Consider the following 18,618-nt stretch of genomic DNA (forward strand, 5'->3'; position numbering starts at 1 on the left):
CCAATATTTTACTCAATATTTATAATTAATATTTTGTTTTTATTTTCTATTCATTGAATAAAATATATTTTATTTTAAATGTAAATTGTACCTTTAGACAAATCAAAATGTAACATTAAATGAATATACATACTGAAAAATAATGTATTTAGTATACTGCAAGTACCTATCGTCTTAGATTATAGATAGCTTGAGTTGCAGTAGTATTTACACAGTAATATAATAATAATAAAATATATTATGCTTATAAAGTATATCATTATGTATGAATTCGTACCTATATTATAATTTATAATATCATAAAGAGTTTTTGTGTATTATTTTATTATTTATTAAAATATTGTAACAATTTATATTAATTTGAGCATGAAATATCTAATTACTTAATTCATAGATACACCATATACTTACATAATCATTACAAATTAATATATTCATATTATATTTTAATAATTATAATAGTGAATACACATAAATATAAATATAACTAACCTAACTTAACTAAAGAAGGGACATTTTTTGGTATTTGCCTGAGTAAAAGCTCCACATTGGACGTTGGTTATACTTATTATTATTTATACATACCCTAAAGCATTGTGTATTGTGCCACTAATACACTGAAAAAAATAGTTACAGTATAGTTAAGAAATGTTATTCATTTGGCGGTGTGCAGGGGATATTTTCCTTTTATCGATACTAGTGCCGTCTACGTAAAATTTATTCAACTATTAACTATTATCAATCATCTCGTGTCCAGTCCTATAAATATTAGTCCAGGGTATGTATCTAGTCTATATCTAACTTAACCTAACCTTATTTAAAACTATTAAATTACTAAATTTTTTTTTTAAATAAAAGTAAAATTTAAAACTGTTTTTTTTTCTGTTATATTTTGGCAATTGTATAAGAATAACACTAATATATTCCATTTGAAAAATTGAGTTGATTTTCTATTATTTTTAGTGTAATAGTACTATTAATTATTTTTTTACATTTCCATTTTGTTTAGACTACAAATAATTTAAAAAAGAAAAATCTAGCATCAATATCAATTTAACTTTAACTTTAAAAGAATTTTTAAGAATAAAAATAATAAATACAATATCCAGCTAGTAGAACAAAAATATCAGACCCAAAAACATCTATAGTAGGTAAATAAAAAAAAACCAGTTAATATAGGCAATATAGGCACTATTACTGATCCATTAATTAATGTTCATGATAATACATTACAAATACTGATTGACAATTGTATCAATTTCAGTAAAGATTTATCTATTATTCAAACATTATATGTGACTTAAAGTTCTAGTATTGAAGATGGTAATATGACTTTATTGTATTATAAAGTATAAAATTTCTCATAATAGCTGTAATGCCTTTTTTATTATAATGAGGTTGGAGGGATAAAAGGTACATACACTAATGAGAGCACCTAAAACTCATTTAATTTGTAATAGATCCAATGGTACTCACATCTACTTAGGCTTTGAAAATATGTTAATACCAGTTTTAGAAGTATAATAATAATAATATAAGTATATCTGATAATAAATTTAAAAAAGGGATTAATAACTAACTTATCTTTAGTAAAGTTTTAAAAGTCAGACATGGCCAATTACAATTTCTATTTTAATTTTAAAGGAATTGCATACTAATGTTTATCTTATTGGTATTTTTCGTGGTAACCAAAAGCCCCAATCAATTGAAAAATTTTGCAATCCATTTATTTTTGATATTTTAAAAATATTAAAAGATGGTTAATATTAATAAATGTAAAGATATAAAGTATTGCTTGTGATGTTCCTGCAAAATTGTTTTTGTTCAATGTTCAAAGCTAAAATGTTTCTTTTGGATACACTACATGTATCGAAAAAGGAAAATATTTACAAAATAGAATATCTTTACTTGAAACTGATTCTAAATTGAGAACAGACAAATTTTTTCGCACGAAATTTTATAACTATCATAAGATAATCCATTATTAAAACTTCTATTTAATAATATAACTATTATAAAAATGATAAGCTGAAAGTCACAGAAAACATTTTTCATCGTTTATACGACCCTTCAATTTTCATGTAACAAACATTTTTAAACTATAATCTTCCAAAAATAACAACTTTAAAGAAATAATTTCAAAGTGCCAAAAGAGGTTTGTGTATGAAACACAGTGTAATTTCCATGCAACGATCAACCATTCAGTTAATATCATGCATCTTCTAATATCATAGAAGGAGTTTGTTTATATGATATTGCAGACATTTTATTTGAGTTTATTATACACTTAAAGCATTTCTCATAGGTTACACTAAATAACCGTAAATGTATTTTAACCATGGACCAATTGATACATAAAATAAACCACAACTAATAACAAAAACTGAAATTGTCAGCTAGCGAAATGCTTTACATTTTCCCAGACAGTTGCTACGACCAAATATTCCATGTTATCTAAATGGCATTTACGTGTCTATACTTATTACCGGTTTCATTGCTTTAGTATTATGTGTCGAAGCCGCTCAATATAATTGTAGATTATTATGATACAATTTTTCTTTCTTTTCTTTTTTTTTAGTAGAACGAAATACGGTGACTATGGCCATTGGACTAATTATTCTTTATAATACTAGGATATACAAATATAATGCATAATATTTTGTAACGTTGGCTACAATTTAAAATTTTACCCATGGCATCTATACATTTTTAAAAAATTACGTAAAACTAAAGACATTTTAAAAGTATCCGGAATACCATTTTTCGTAAGTATTCAAGTATTTATTCCAAATACATATAAAAGTATTTTACATTTTTTAGCCCAATCTGCCAAAATTGCTGTTAAATAAATAAACGTATTTATATTATTAATAATACGTTATACCACAGTATCTTAAAATAATAGTAACAATGCAAAAATTAGTGTAAAGAATAAATGGAGAGTCGAATGTGAATGAGGCGCGTCTCCCGACGACATTTATTCACCGTCGACTAACGGTCACACTATCGACTTTGACGTTACTGTGCAACAACTAAATACAAAATACTGACTTAATGCTTACATTAATTCAAAATTTGTTTACATCGAAAACCGTTTTAAATCATCTATGACGATTTTATATACAAATTTAATACATAAAAATATATACAAATCTATTACCTAGAACAAAAGCTAATAATTCAGAGTTGGAAAAAATAAAACCAAATTATATTCTTTGAACCAAAAGATTTAAGAAAATATTCAATTGAAACTCATAACACTTGTATAAAACTACAAACAGTCATGAAATATAAACTGATAAAAAATGATAAGATAAATGTAATTTTGATATGACTTATAGTAATGTACAGCTATAACTGGATGGTTTGCCTTACGTTAAATACTAAGGATGGAATTCATAAGTAAATTAATTTTAAATCACTGTTAGCCAGTGTTATATGATATTTTGATTAAATATACAAAACTCTGATTCCATTAAAATAATAAAACGTCTAAAGCATGCTTATTACATTAAGTAGTTTTTATACTTTTTACATTTAACCAACCAATAAAATATAAATGGTAGGATTTACATTTAAACTTCCATCCTTTATACTCAATAAATTGACAATTTCTTTCTAGATACCAATACCGCGGATTGTCAAAGTAAGCTGAGAATGGATCTTGCATTTGTAATACCAGTGAAACTACTAATATTCTATCTACGTTGAAGATGAACGATAACAATTACATAAACATCAATGATTTATTGCAATTTCTATTGTAAAGATTATTGATTGTAAGTTCATTTTGTCATTACAAATTAAATTTTACAAATCTAAACAAATCTCTATAAAACACCATTTTCATGTAACATTTCTTCTTAACAATTATATAAGCTACTTAAATCTTTTAATGTTACTATTTATTCAATTAGTGATTTTCTGTGTTTCTTCATGTATTGATAAATTGTTCTACTGATAAGATTTACATTTATGTTTTTTTGGAACGTTAAATATAAAAAGTATAAAAACTATTTAATGTATTAAGCATGCTTTAGACATTTTATTATTGTAAAGGAATCAGAGTTTTGTATATTTAATCAAAATATCATATTACACTGGTTAACAGTAATTTAAAATTTATTTACTTATGAATTCCATCTTTAATATTTAACATAAGGCGAACCATACAGTTTTACCTGTACATTACTCCATGTCATATCAAAGTTACATTTATCTTATCATTTTTTATCAGTTTATATTTCATAACGATTTTGTTCTAGGTTATAGATTTGTATATATTTTTCATAAGGTATTTAATAGTGACATTTAAACTTCCATCCTTTATACTCAATTAATTGACAATTTCTTTCTAGATACCAGTACCGCGGATTGTCAATGTAAGCTGGGCATGGATCTTGCATTTGTAATACCTGTGAAAATATTAATATTCTATCTACATTGAAGATGAACGATAACAATTACATAAACATCAATGATTTATTGCAATTTCTTTTGTAAAGATTATTGATTGTAAGTTCATTTTGTCATTACAAATTAAATTTTACAAATCTAAACAAATATGTATAAAACACCATTGTCATGTAACGTTTCTTCATAACAATAATATAAGCTACTTAAATCTTTTAATGTTACTATTTATTCAATCAGTGATTTTATGTGCTTCTTCATGTATTGATAAATTGTACTTTTGGTAGGATTTACATTTATGTTTTTTTGGAACGTTAAATGTAAAAAGTATAAAAACTATTTAATGTATTAAGCATGCTTTAGACATTTTATTATTGTAAAGGAATCAGAGTTTTGTATATTTAATCAAAATATTATATTACACTGGTTAACAGTAATTTAAAATTTAATTACTTTTGAATTCCATCTTAAATATTTAACATAAGGCGAACCATACAGTTTTACCTGTACATTACTCCATGTCATATCAAAGTTACATTTATCTTATCATTTTTTATCAGTTTATATTTAATAACAGTTTGTAGTTTTATACAAGTGTTATGGGTTTCAATTGAATATTTTCTTAAATCTATTGGTTCAAAGAATATAATTTCGTTTTAATGTTTCCAACTCTGAATTATTAGGATTTGTTCTAGGTAATAGATTTGTATATATTTTTCATATGGTATTTATTAGTGACATTTAAACTTCCATCAGTTATACTCAATTGATTGACAATTTTTTTCTAGATACCAGTACCGCGGATTGTCAATGTAAGCTGGGAATGGATCTTGCATTTGTAATATCAGTGAAACTAATTCTTGATTAGTTATCTTATAATATTAATATTGATAGGAAGGTATACTTTATTATATATATAATATGTATGTATTTATATATAATTTAATATGATATAATAACATAAAATTGTTAGCCAAAATATGTCCAATTCATACATATTACCTATTACCTAATACCTATTGATAGTACAAAAATAATTAAACAAACCTATTTTATGTACATGTAGATTAAATCCATTAGACTCAAATCAGAATCTATACAATATATATATATATTTAAAGAATATGTGATTTATGTTTTGCACCAATATCATATTATAATGTTTGAACGTGCAATGTATGTATAGTAGGTTATGTAAAAAAATAAATATTACGAAACGGTATTGTATTCAAATTAATAATATATTGTTTATACTTCCCACACAGCATTAGTTAATCATAAAGATTACATAAATATTAAATATGAATTGCATTTAAAATATTTTGAAGACAATTAAAAATTGAATAAACCTTAAAATGTAACATTAAATAAACATAATAAAATAATATTTTATACTTATTTTTTATTCATTAAAGAAAATATATTTTATTTTCAACGGATATGTTACATAAAATGCATTTTAAAATGTAACATTAAATGAATATATTACAGTAATATTTACTTAACGTTTAAAACCAATATTTTACTCAATATTTATAATTAATATTTTGTTTTTATTTTCTATTCATTGAATAAAATATATTTTATTTTAAATGTAAATTGTACCTTTAGACAAATCAAAATGTAACACTAAATGAATATACCTACCATCAAAATTTATTTATATGTATTTATGCTTTATTATCTTAAAATTTTTTTTTTGTTTTCTTAACGCGTTATTAATTTTAGAATTACTAGTTAAATCTGGTAATTATAAGACACTTGTTGATTCACGCTCTATCCTATTAGAAATAAAATCACAATATGTATATATAAAAAAATACATTATAAACTTTGTTTTTTAATACTTTTAAAAAACTATGGTATGCTTAATATAAATATGCTTATATTTTATTATTTTGATATTTAAAATAATATACTAAAGACTATGTTGTTACACAGTTACATCGTTAAAACTGGACAACAAGAAATCACAGTTTTTATAAATAAAAAACATTAAAAGTTGCATTTAGTTTTTATTTTAGTTCTTTTTGTCTAACAAATAGTAAATTTACATTCTGCAGAATTAATTTTGTGTTATTAATAATTGTATTATTATCAATACTATAATCTGAATAATATAAACATGAAATGTTATGATCAATAGCTGTAGTTAGTTTTATTTAAAGAAATTTTATTACAACATTTTATTTACATAATTTATTTATTATGTTTAAAACTGAATACATTTGTATGAGATATGTCACTGTTTAAAATTAGAATATTTTTGATTCTAATTTTCTATTTATTGGTTTTCCTATATCTAATTTACTTAAAAGTTCCAAAATATTCTTTTTACCCTCTTGTATCCTTTAATATTCCTCAATAGAGTGCAAAGTACTATACTAATTACATTCAAATTTAATAAATTTGTTTGGGATTAATATTATAAATTCTTGTATATTTGTATATTATAGAACACAATTAATCGTTTAATTTTTCTCAAATTTATTATTATACATTGTTTAATAATCAAACTTTTTATAAAGTATCTTATTGTATTATTGGGCTCAGCCTGTACAATTTAAATAAATAAGGATGAAAAAATTGTTTTATGCATTGAATATGTATTAACATTTCATAGTATATACAAAATGAAAAGTATTGATCAAAACGTACAATTTTAAAATATTCAAATGTAATCATTGCTGTCATTAGACACACAGCAACTAGGACATTTAAAAACATTTTACATTTATTTTAACGTTAAATAAAATAAACACACTAAAATTAAATTTTTAATACTATTAATGATAAAATTAACAACTAAGTAAATAGTTTAATTTTCACATGATTTTCAAAACTATCGTTCAGACAAATTAATTGCGAATTTACTGCATTTGTATGTTCTATACTGCTTTCATGACTAGATACCAATTCTTCAGCATATTTCCCACCATGAAAACTTGATTTCGAAAATGAAGAATTTAATTTACTATCAAAAAGAAATAATTCAAATGGAAAACAAATAACTATTTAAACTGATTTAGAAAATATTAACCATTACCTGGTCATTATATTACCATAAAACATTTTTCGATCGAATAATATAATTGTAGAAAAGCTGCAGCCCAAAGATAATATTTTTTCGGGGATCCTGGGCTATAGGCCGCTTAGCCCTACCCTTCCGGCTCTGTATAGACGAATAGTTAAGTACAACACAATATTATATAATTATATCATGTACGTAAATATGTTTTATTACAGTATAAATGTTGTTTTTTAAGTACTAAGCTTGTAAACTTTCAATATAATAACTTTTTGCAAACAGTAGAAAATTCAAAAACTCGGAGGAAGCTTTTAATAAAATCAATAAATTAAAAACTAACGAATAAATAGGATAAAATTACTCCAATAACATTTTTATCGAAATAAAAAAAAGATTGGTCGTGAAGTAAAAATAATTGTGTACTCAAATTCTAATGACTTGGAACGCTGAAATTGACGAGTCTTTATCAAGTATAGAATTAAAGTAAAAACGATAAAATAGTGAGTACAATTATTATTTGTGTTTAAAAATTGCATCAACACTCGTTGCTATCTATTATAGAACCTCTGGATGATACTATAATATCCCCCATGAAATAATCCATGCATTTTACCATTTCTTCCAAGACAGGGTGAGACAAAACCCTGCTTATCGCTTTCGGGCTTCAGGGTAGTATCATACAGTTATAGCGTGACTAGGTGTTTATTGAATCGTGATAAGTTCTCAATAGTATTGCAGTCTGCAGGCTTGAGTGTTTAATAATTTTTTATTTAATACCTCATGTTTTGTGTACTCGTTTCGTTGGAATAAATTCAAATTATTTTTATATCAGTATCGTTTACATTATAAAAATATTATTTATTATTCAATTTTTTATAATGGAAGCGTTAAAAAATCATCACCAACTTTTTGATTTATTGCCGAATGAAGTAATTGTAAACACATTTACCTTTATAGACGCAGACACGCTTTTCGATTGCAGACTTGTGTGTAAACGATGGAAAGAACTAATAGATGAATATGCATTTCAAGAAAAAGCTGCTCGAGAAAACGAGTTTATGAATGATGGCCGAGGGTACTACAGTTTCTCACAAATCAATTCAAATGACATTAGAAAACTGGATTTACCGTGGTACGTTTTTTATGTGATAATCAAATATGATCCATTCAACAGAAATTTGGTGAAAAACCACTGTGGGCAGGGTAAGTAGTAAATAAATTGTATACCAGGTTTATACCTGTTTCTTATAAGAATTTATAATAGTTTATACAATCTCATGATGATTATTTTATCAAATATAGGCGGATTAAACCATTGGGGAAATATTACTAATACGTTATGGTCTATGCCTGGTGATTTTGATATGTTTAACTTTGTTGACATGTCGTGTATTCAACAAATACCACAGGATAATCGTTATGTTTTATCCGATCCAGATTTTGATGGATATACAAGTTGTTTTGTTATTGATTTTCAGTATTTACGGACAATAGATCAACAAATTATATTTAAAGATTATGGTTTAAATGAAATCGTGATGAAAACTCTTCGACCTAAAATTTCATTTAGTGCATGGTACTGATACTCACATTTAAAATATTTTCTTTATATCACATAAAATTTATGTTTTGCAGGTATTATAGAGATAATAGTCAACATATCAGTTATACGTTACGCGCAACTGTTCACAGTAGAACAAATGAAATCATAGGTCTATGTGATAATGTCGATACTGGTCTACAAAGGGAATTTGGATGGAATAAAGTTTGTATAATATCACCTAAACTAATATCTTAAAAGACTCTAATAAAACTATCATTAAATATTATTTTTTAGGTTTCAAATTCGTTTGAAATTCAAGGAGATGAAACTTCCTTAATTCTACACCATTCCATAATGGACTCAAGGTTTTCATGTTCGATGACCAATTTTAAAATGTCGTGCTCTGTAGTTAAAATTCCGCTACCAATAAAATATAAAAATGTTAATTCTTACATGTATATCTAAATATATTCTAATGTTTTACATTTTAAGTTACTTAAAAAATTCCTAGAACTAAAGTATTGTTGATTTATTATTAGTTTTAAACATATCATACATTACATTGTATATATATATATTATTTTAAATAATTGTTACTTATTGTATATTATATATTTATTTTTACATAATACTTTATATTTATCCAAATTAATTAGTAAAATCATTGACTTCTGTTGTTATAAATTTATCTTATAATATTAATATTGATAGGAAGGTATACTTTATTATATATATAATATGTATGTATTTATATATAATTTAATATGATATAATAACATAAAATTGTTAGCCAAAATATGTCCAATTCATACATATTACCTATTACCTAATACCTATTGATAGTACAAAAATAATTAAACAAACCTATTTTATGTACATGTAGATTAAGTCCATTAGACTCAAATCATAATCTATACGATATATATGTATATTTAAAGAATATGTGATTTATGTTTTGCACCAATATCACATTATAATGTTTGAACGTGCAATGTATGTATAGTAGGTTATGTAAAAAAATAAATATTACGAAACGGTATTGTATTCAAATTAATAATATATTGTTTATACTTCCCACACAGCATTAGTTAATCATAAAGATTACATAAATATTAAATATGAATTGCATTTAAAATATTTTGAAGACAATTAAAAATTGAATAAACCTTAAAATTTAACATTAAATAAACATAATAAAATAATATTTTATACTTATTTTTTATTGATTAAAGAAAATATATTTTATTTTCAACGGATATGTTACATAAAATGCATTTTAAAATGTAACATTAAATGAATATATTACAGTAATATTTACTTAACGTTTAAAACCAATATTTTACTCAATATTTATAATTAATATTTTGTTTTTATTTTCTATTCATTGAATAAAATATATTTTATTTTAAATGTAAATTGTACCTTTAGACAAATCAAAATGTAACATTAAATGAATATACCTACTGAAAAATAATTTATTTAGTATACTGCAAGTACCTTTCGTCGTAGATTATAGATAGCTTGAGTTGCAGTAGTATTTACACAATAATATAATAATAATAAAATATATTATGCTTATAAAGTATATCATTATGTATGAATTCGTACCTATATTATAATTTATAATATCATAAAGAGTTTTTGTGTATTATTTTATTATTTATTAAAATATTGTAACAATTTATATTAATTTGAGCATGAAATATCTAATTACTTAATTCATAGATACACCATATACTTACATAATCATTACAAATTAATATATTCATATTATATTGTAATAATTATAATAGTGAATACACATAAATATAAATATAACTAACCTAACTTAACTAAAGAAGGGACATTTTTTAGTATTTTCCTGAGTAAAAGCTCCACATTGGACGTTGGTTATACTTATTATTATTTATACATACCCTAAAGCATTGTGTATTGTGCCACTAATACACTGAAAAAAATAGTTACAGTATAGTTAAGAAATGTTATTCAACTGGCGGTGTGCAGGGGATATTTTCCTTTTATCGATACTAGTGCCGTCTACGTAAAATTTATTCAACTATTAACTATTATCATTCATCTCGTGTCCAGTCCTATAAATATTAGTCCAGGGTATGTATCTAGTCTATATCTAACCTAACCTAACCTTATTTAAAACTATTAAATTACTAAATTTTTTTTTTAAATAAAAGTAAAATTTAAAACTGTTTTTTTTTCTGTTATATTTTGGCAATTGTATAAGAATAACACTAATATATTCCATTTGAAAAATTGAGTTGATTTTCTATTATTTTTAGTATAATAGTACTATTAATTATTTTTTTACATTTCCATTTTGTTTAGACTACAAATAATTTAAAAAAGAAAAATCTAGCATCAATATCAATTTAACTTTAACTTTAAAAGAATTTTTAAGAATAAAAATAATAAATACAATATCCAGCTAGTAGAACAAAAATATCAGACCCAAAAACATCTATAGTAGGTAAATAAAAAAAAACCAGTTAATATAGGCAATATAGGCACTATTACTGATCCATTAATTAATGTTCATGATAATACATTACAAATACTGATTGACAATTGTATCAATTTCAGTAAAGATTTATCTATTATTCAAACATTATATGTGACTTAAAGTTCTAGTATTGAAGATGCTAATATGACTTTATTGTATTATAAAGTATAAAATTTCTCATAATAGCTGCAATGCCTTTTTTATTATAATGAGGTTGGAGGGATAAAAGGTACATACACTAATGAGAGCACCTAAAACTCATTTAATTTGTAATAGATCCAATGGTACTCACATCTACTTAGGCTTTGAAAATATGTTAATACCAGTTTTAGAAGTATAATAATAATAATATAAGTATATCTGATAATAAATTTAAAAAAGGGATTAATAACTAACTTATCTTTAGTAAAGTTTTAAAAGTCAGACATGGCCAATTACAATTTCTATTTTAATTTTAAAGGAATTGCATACTAATGTTTATCTTATTGGTATTTTTCGTGGTAACCAAAAGCCCCAATCAATTGAAAAATTTTGCAATCCATTTATTTTTGATATTTTAAAAATATTAAAAGATGGTTAATATTAATAAATGTAAAGATATAAAGTATTGCTTGTGATGTTCCTGCAAAATTGTTTTTGTTCAATGTTCAAAGCTAAAATGTTTCTTTTGGATACACTACATGTATCGAAAAAGGAAAATATTTACAAAATAGAATATCTTTACTTGAAACTGATTCTAAATTGAGAACAGACAAATTTTTTCGCACGAAATTTTATAACTATCATAAGATAATCCATTATTAAAACTTCTATTTAATAATATAACTATTATAAAAATGATAAGCTGAAAGTCACAGAAAACATTTTTCATCGTTTATACGACCCTTCAATTTTCATGTAACAAACATTTTTAAACTATAATCTTCCAAAATAACAACTTTAAAGAAATAATTTCAAAGTGCCAAAAGAGGTTTGTGTATGAAACACAGTGTAATTTCCATGCAACGATCAACCATTCAGTTAATATCATGCATCTTCTAATATCATAGAAGGAGTTTGTTTATATGATATTGCAGACATTTTATTTGAGTTTATTATACACTTAAAGCATTTCTCATAGGTTACACTAAATAACCGTAAATGTATTTTAACCATGGACCAATTGATACATAAAATAAACCACAACTAATAACAAAAACTGAAATTGTCAGCTAGCGAAATGCTTTACATTTTCCCAGACAGTTGCTACGACCAAATATTCCATGTTATCTAAATGGCATTTACGTGTCTATACTTATTACCGGTTTCATTGCTTTAGTATTATGTGTCGAAGCCGCTCAATATAATTGTAGATTATTATGATACAATTTTTCTTTCTTTTCTTTTTTTTTAGTAGAACGAAATACGGTGACTATGGCCATTGGACTAATTATTCTTTATAATACTAGGATATACAAATATAATGCATAATATTTTGTAACGTTGGCTACAATTTAAAATTTACCCATGGCATCTATACATTTTTAAAAAATTACGTAAAACTAAAGACATTTTAAAAGTATCCGGAATACCATTTTTCGTAAGTATTCAAGTATTTATTCCAAATACATATAAAAGTATTTTACATTTTTTAGCCCAATCTGCCAAAATTGCTGTTAAATAAATAAACGTATTTATATTATTAATAATACGTTATACCACAGTATCTTAAAATAATAGTAACAATGCAAAAATTAGTGTAAAGAATAAATGGAGAGTCGAATGTGAATGAGGCGCGTCTCCCGACGACATTTATTCACCGTCGACTAACGGTCACACTATCGACTTTGACGTTACTGTGCAACAACTAAATACAAAATACTGACTTAATGCTTACATTAATTCAAAATTTGTTTACATCGAAAACCGTTTTAAATCATCTATGACGATTTTATATACAAATTTAATACATAAAAATATATACAAATCTATTACCTAGAACAAAAGCTAATAATTCAGAGTTGGAAAAAATAAAACCAAATTATATTCTTTGAACCAAAAGATTTAAGAAAATATTCAATTGAAACTCATAACACTTGTATAAAACTACAAACAGTCATGAAATATAAACTGATAAAAAATGATAAGATAAATGTAATTTTGATATGACTTATAGTAATGTACAGCTATAACTGGATGGTTTGCCTTACGTTAAATACTAAGGATGGAATTCATAAGTAAATTAATTTTAAATCACTGTTAGCCAGTGTTATATGATATTTTGATTAAATATACAAAACTCTGATTCCATTAAAATAATAAAACGTCTAAAGCATGCTTATTACATTAAGTAGTTTTTATACTTTTTACATTTAACCAACCAATAAAATATAAATGGTAGGATTTACATTTAAACTTCCATCCTTTATACTCAATAAATTGACAATTTCTTTCTAGATACCAATACCGCGGATTGTCAATGTAAGCTGAGAATGGATCTTGCATTTGTAATACCAGTGAAACTACTAATATTCTATCTACGTTGAAGATGAACGATAACAATTACATAAACATCAATGATTTATTGCAATTTCTATTGTAAAGATTATTGATTGTAAGTTCATTTGTCATTACAAATTAAATTTTACAAATCTAAACAAATCTCTATAAAACACCATTTTCATGTAACATTTCTTCTTAACAATTATATAAGCTACTTAAATCTTTTAATGTTACTATTTATTCAATTAGTGATTTTCTGTGTTTCTTCATGTATTGATAAATTGTTCTAATGGCAGGATTTACATTTATGTTTTTTTGGAACGTTAAATGTAAAAAGTATAAAAACTATTTAATGTATTAAGCATGCTTTAGACATTTTATTGTTGTAATGGAATCAGCGTTTTGTATAATTAATCAAAATATCATATTACACTGGTTAACAGTGATTTAAAATTTATTTACTTATGAATTCCATCTTTAATATTTAACATAAGGCGAACCATACAGTTTTACCTGTACATTACTCCATGTCATATCAAAGTTACATTTATCTTATCATTCTTTATCAGTTTATATTTCATAAACAGTTTGTAGTTTTATACAAGTGTTATGGGTTTCAATTGAATATTTTCTTGAATCTTTTGGCTCAAAGAATATATTTTAGTTTTAATATTTCCAACTCTGAATTATTACGATTTGTTCTAGGTTATAGATTTGTATATATTTTTCATAAGGTATTTAATAGTGACATTTAAACTTCCATCCTTTATACTCAATTAATTTACAATTTCTTTCTAGATACCAGTACCGCGGATTGTCAATGTAAGCTGGGCATGGATCTTGCATTTGTAATACCTGTGAAACTACTAATATTCTATCTACGTTGAAGATGAACGATAACAATTACATAAACATCAATGATTTATTGCAATTTCTTTTGTACAGATTATTGATTGTAAGTTCATTTTGTCATTACAAATTAAATTTTACAAATCTAAACAAATATGTATTAAACACCATTGTCATGTAACGTTTCTTCTTAACAATTATATAAGCTACTTAAATGTTTTAATGTTACTATTTATTCAATTAGTGATTTTTTGTGCTTCTTCATGTATTGATAAATTGTTCTAATGGCAGGATTTACATTTATGTTTTTTTGGAACGTTAAATGTAAAAAGTATAAAAACTATTTAATGTATTAAGCATGCTTTAGACATTTTATGTTGTAATGGAATCAGCGTTTTGTATAATTAATCAAAATATCATATTACACTGGTTAACAGTGATTTAAAATTTATTTACTTATGAATTCCATCTTTAATATTTAACATAAGGCGAACCATACAGTTTTACCTGTACAATTACTCCATGTCATATCAAAGTTACATTTATCTTATCATTCTTTATCAGTTTATATTTCATAACAGTTGTAGTTTTATACAAGTGTTATGGGTTTCAATTGAATATTTTCTTGAATCTTTTGGCTCAAAGAATATATTTTAGTTTTAATATTTCCAACTCTGAATTATTACGATTTGTTCTAGGTTATAGATTTGTATATATTTTTCATAGGTATTTAATAGTGACATTTAAACTTCCATCCTTTATACTCAATTAATTTACAATTTCTTCTAGATACAGTACCGCGGATTGTCAATGTAAGCTGGGCATGGATCTTGCATTTGTAATACCTGTGAAACTACTAATATTCTATCTACATGAAGATGAACGATAACAATTACATAAACATCAATGATTTATTGCAATTTCTTTTGTAAAGATATTGATTGTAAGTTCATTTTGTCATTACAAATTAAATTTTACAAATCTAAACAAATATGTATAAAACACCATTGTCATATAACGTTTCTTCCTAACAATTATATAAGCCACTTAAATGTTTTATGTTACTATTTATTCAAATAGTGATTTTCTGTGCTTCTTCATGTATTGATAAATTGTTCTAATGGTAGGATTTACATTTAAGTTTTTTTGGAACGTTAAATGTAAAAAGTATAAAAACTATTTAATGTATTAAGCATGCTTTAGACATTTTATTGTTGTAATGGAATCAGGTTTTGTATAATTAATCAAAATATCATATTACACTGGTTAACAGTGATTTAAAATTTATTTACTTATGAATTCCATCTTTAATATTTAACATAAGGCGAACCATACAGTTTTACCTGTACATTACTCCATGTCATATCAAAGTTACATTTATCTTATCATTTTTTATCAGTTTATATTTCATAACGATTTGTTCTAGGTATAGATTGTATATATTTTTCATAAGGTATTTAATAGTGACATTTAAACTTCCATCCTTTATACTCAATTAATTGACAATTTCTTTCTAGATACCAGTACCGCGGATTGTCAATGTAAGCTGGGCATGGATCTTGCATTTGTAATACCTGTGAAACTATTAATATTCTATCTACATTGAAGATGAACGATAACAATTACATAAACATCAATGATTTATTGCAATTTCTTTTGTAAAGATTATTGATTGTAAGTTTCATTTGTCATTACAAATTAAATTTTACAAATCTAAACAAATATGTATAAAACACCATTGTCATGTAACGTTTCTTCATAACAATAATATAAGCTACTTAAATCTTTTAATGTTACTATTTATTCAATCAGTGATTTTATGTGCTTCTTCATGTATTGATAAATTGTTCTAATGGTAGGATTTACATTTATGTTTTTTTGGAACGTTAAATGTAAAAAATATAAAACTATTTAATGTATTAAGCATGCTTAAGACATTTATTGTTGTAATGGAATCAGCGTTTTGTATAATTAATCAAATATCATATTACATTGGTTAACAGTGATTTAAAATTTATTTACTTATGAATTCCATCTTTAATATTTAACATAAGGCGAACCATACAGTTTTACATGTACATTACTCCATGTCATATCAAAATTAAATTTATCTTATCATTTTTATCAGTTTATATTTCATAACAGTTTGTAGTTTTATACAAGTGTTATGGGTTTCAATTGAATATTTTCTTGAATATTTTGGCTCAAAGAATATATTTAGTTTTAATATTTCCAACTCTGAATTATCACGATTTGTTCTAGGTTATAGATTTGTATATATTTTTCATAAGGTATTTAATAGTGACATTTAAACTTCCATTCTTTATACTCAATTAATTGACAATTTCTTCTAGATACCAGTACCGCGGATTGTCAATGTAAGCTGAGAATGGATCTTGCATTTGTTAATACCAGTGAAAATACTAATATTCTATCTACGTTGAAGATGAACGATAACAATTACATAAACATCAATGATTTATTGCAATTTTTATTGTAAAGATTATTGATTGTAAGTCATTTTGTCATTACAAATTAAATTTTACAAATCTAAACAAATCTCTATATAAAACAACATTGTCATGTAACGTTTCTTATTAACAATTATATAAGCTACTTAAATCTTTTAATGTTACTATTTATTCAATTATTGATTTTCTGTGTTTCTTCATGTATTGATAAATTGTTCTATGGTAGGATTTACATTTATGTTTTTTTTGGAACGTTAAATGTAAAAAGTATAAAAACTATTTAATGTATTAAGCATGCTTTAGACATTTTATTGTTGTAAAGGAATCAGAGTTTTGTATATTAATCAAAATATCATATTACACTGGTTAACAGTGATTTAAAATTTATTTATTTGAATTCCATCTTTAATATTTAACATAAGGCGAACCATACAGTTTTACATGTACATTACTCCATGTCATATCAAAGTTAATTTATCTTATCATTTTTTATCAGTTTTTATTTAATAACAGTTTGTAGTTTTATACAAGTGTTATGGGTTTCAATTGAATATTTTCTTGAATCTTTTTGGTTCAATGAATATAATTTAGTTTTTAATGTCCAACTCTGAATTATTAGGTTTGTTCTAGGTATAAGATTTGTATAATTTTTCATATGGTATTTAATAGTGACATTTTAAACTTCCATCCTTTATACTCAATTAATTGACAATTTTTTCTAGATACCAGTACCGCGGATCGTCAATGTAAGCTGGGAATGGATCTTGCATTTGTAATACCTGTGAAACTACTAATATTCTATCTACGTTGAAGATGAACGATAACAATTACATAAACATCAATGATTTATTGCAATTTCTATTGTAAAGATTATTGATTGTAAGTTCATTTTGTCATTACAAATTAAATTTTACAAATCTAAACAATTCTATAAAAAACATTGTCATTGTAACGTTTCTTATAACAATTATATAAGCTACTTAAATCTTTTATTGTTACTATTTATTCAATTAGTGATTTCTGGTGCTCTTCATGTATTGATAAATTGTTCTAATGGTAGGATTTACATTTATGTTTTTTTGGAACGTAAATGTAAAAAGTATAAAAACTATTTAATGTATTAAGCATGCTTTAGACATTTTATTGTTGTAATGGAATCAGCGTTTTGTATAATTAATCAAAATATCATATTACACTGGTTAACAGTGATTTAAAATTTATTTACTTATGAATTCCATCTTTATATTTAACATAAGGCGAACCATACAGTTTTACCTGTACATACTCCATGTCATATCAAAGTTACATTTATCTTATC

General features: G+C 24.2%; 1 protein-coding gene and 2 long non-coding RNA genes across 4 annotated transcripts; all 3 read left to right on the plus strand.

Annotated features, from left to right (window-relative positions):
• Positions 1-3,649: 3,649 nt before the first annotated feature.
• On the plus strand, positions 3,650-5,308 carry LOC113559896. Its single transcript, XR_003406068.1, has 3 exons — positions 3,650-3,779; positions 4,359-4,515; positions 5,202-5,308. It is a non-coding gene; the product is annotated as an uncharacterized LOC113559896 (long non-coding RNA).
• Positions 5,309-7,874: 2,566 nt separating this feature from the next.
• On the plus strand, positions 7,875-9,486 carry LOC113560151 (F-box only protein 6-like). Its single transcript, XM_026965913.1, has 5 exons — positions 7,875-7,924; positions 8,337-8,644; positions 8,744-9,017; positions 9,077-9,206; positions 9,279-9,486. Exons 1-5 carry the CDS (start codon positions 7,875-7,877, stop codon positions 9,447-9,449), a joined length of 933 nt encoding a protein of 310 aa, XP_026821714.1. The 3' UTR covers positions 9,450-9,486.
• Positions 9,487-13,676: 4,190 nt separating this feature from the next.
• Positions 13,677-17,218, plus strand: LOC113559895. Of its 2 annotated transcripts, XR_003406067.1 has the most exons (5): positions 13,677-13,875; positions 13,936-14,092; positions 14,779-14,935; positions 16,347-16,503; positions 17,184-17,218. It is a non-coding gene; the product is annotated as an uncharacterized LOC113559895 (long non-coding RNA). The 2 variants fall into 2 exon arrangements; XR_003406065.1 differs by having other exon boundaries at positions 13,677-14,092.
• The last annotated feature ends 1,400 nt before the right edge of the window (positions 17,219-18,618 follow it).

Source organism: Rhopalosiphum maidis, chromosome 3 (genome assembly GCF_003676215.2).
Source record: "Rhopalosiphum maidis isolate BTI-1 chromosome 3, ASM367621v3, whole genome shotgun sequence".
In the NCBI taxonomy this organism is placed as follows: domain Eukaryota; kingdom Metazoa; phylum Arthropoda; class Insecta; order Hemiptera; family Aphididae; genus Rhopalosiphum; species Rhopalosiphum maidis.

Coding starts and splice junctions, on each gene's coding strand:
- LOC113560151 (XM_026965913.1), top strand. CDS start 7,875: ATGACTTGGAACGCTGAAATTGACGAGTCTTTATCAAGTATAGAATTA. Junction 7,925..8,336: donor TTATCAAGTATAGAATTAAA/GTAAAAACGATA, acceptor AGCGTTAAAAAA/TCATCACCAACTTTTTGATT. Junction 9,018..9,076: donor AAAATTTCATTTAGTGCATG/GTACTGATACTC, acceptor TATGTTTTGCAG/GTATTATAGAGATAATAGTC.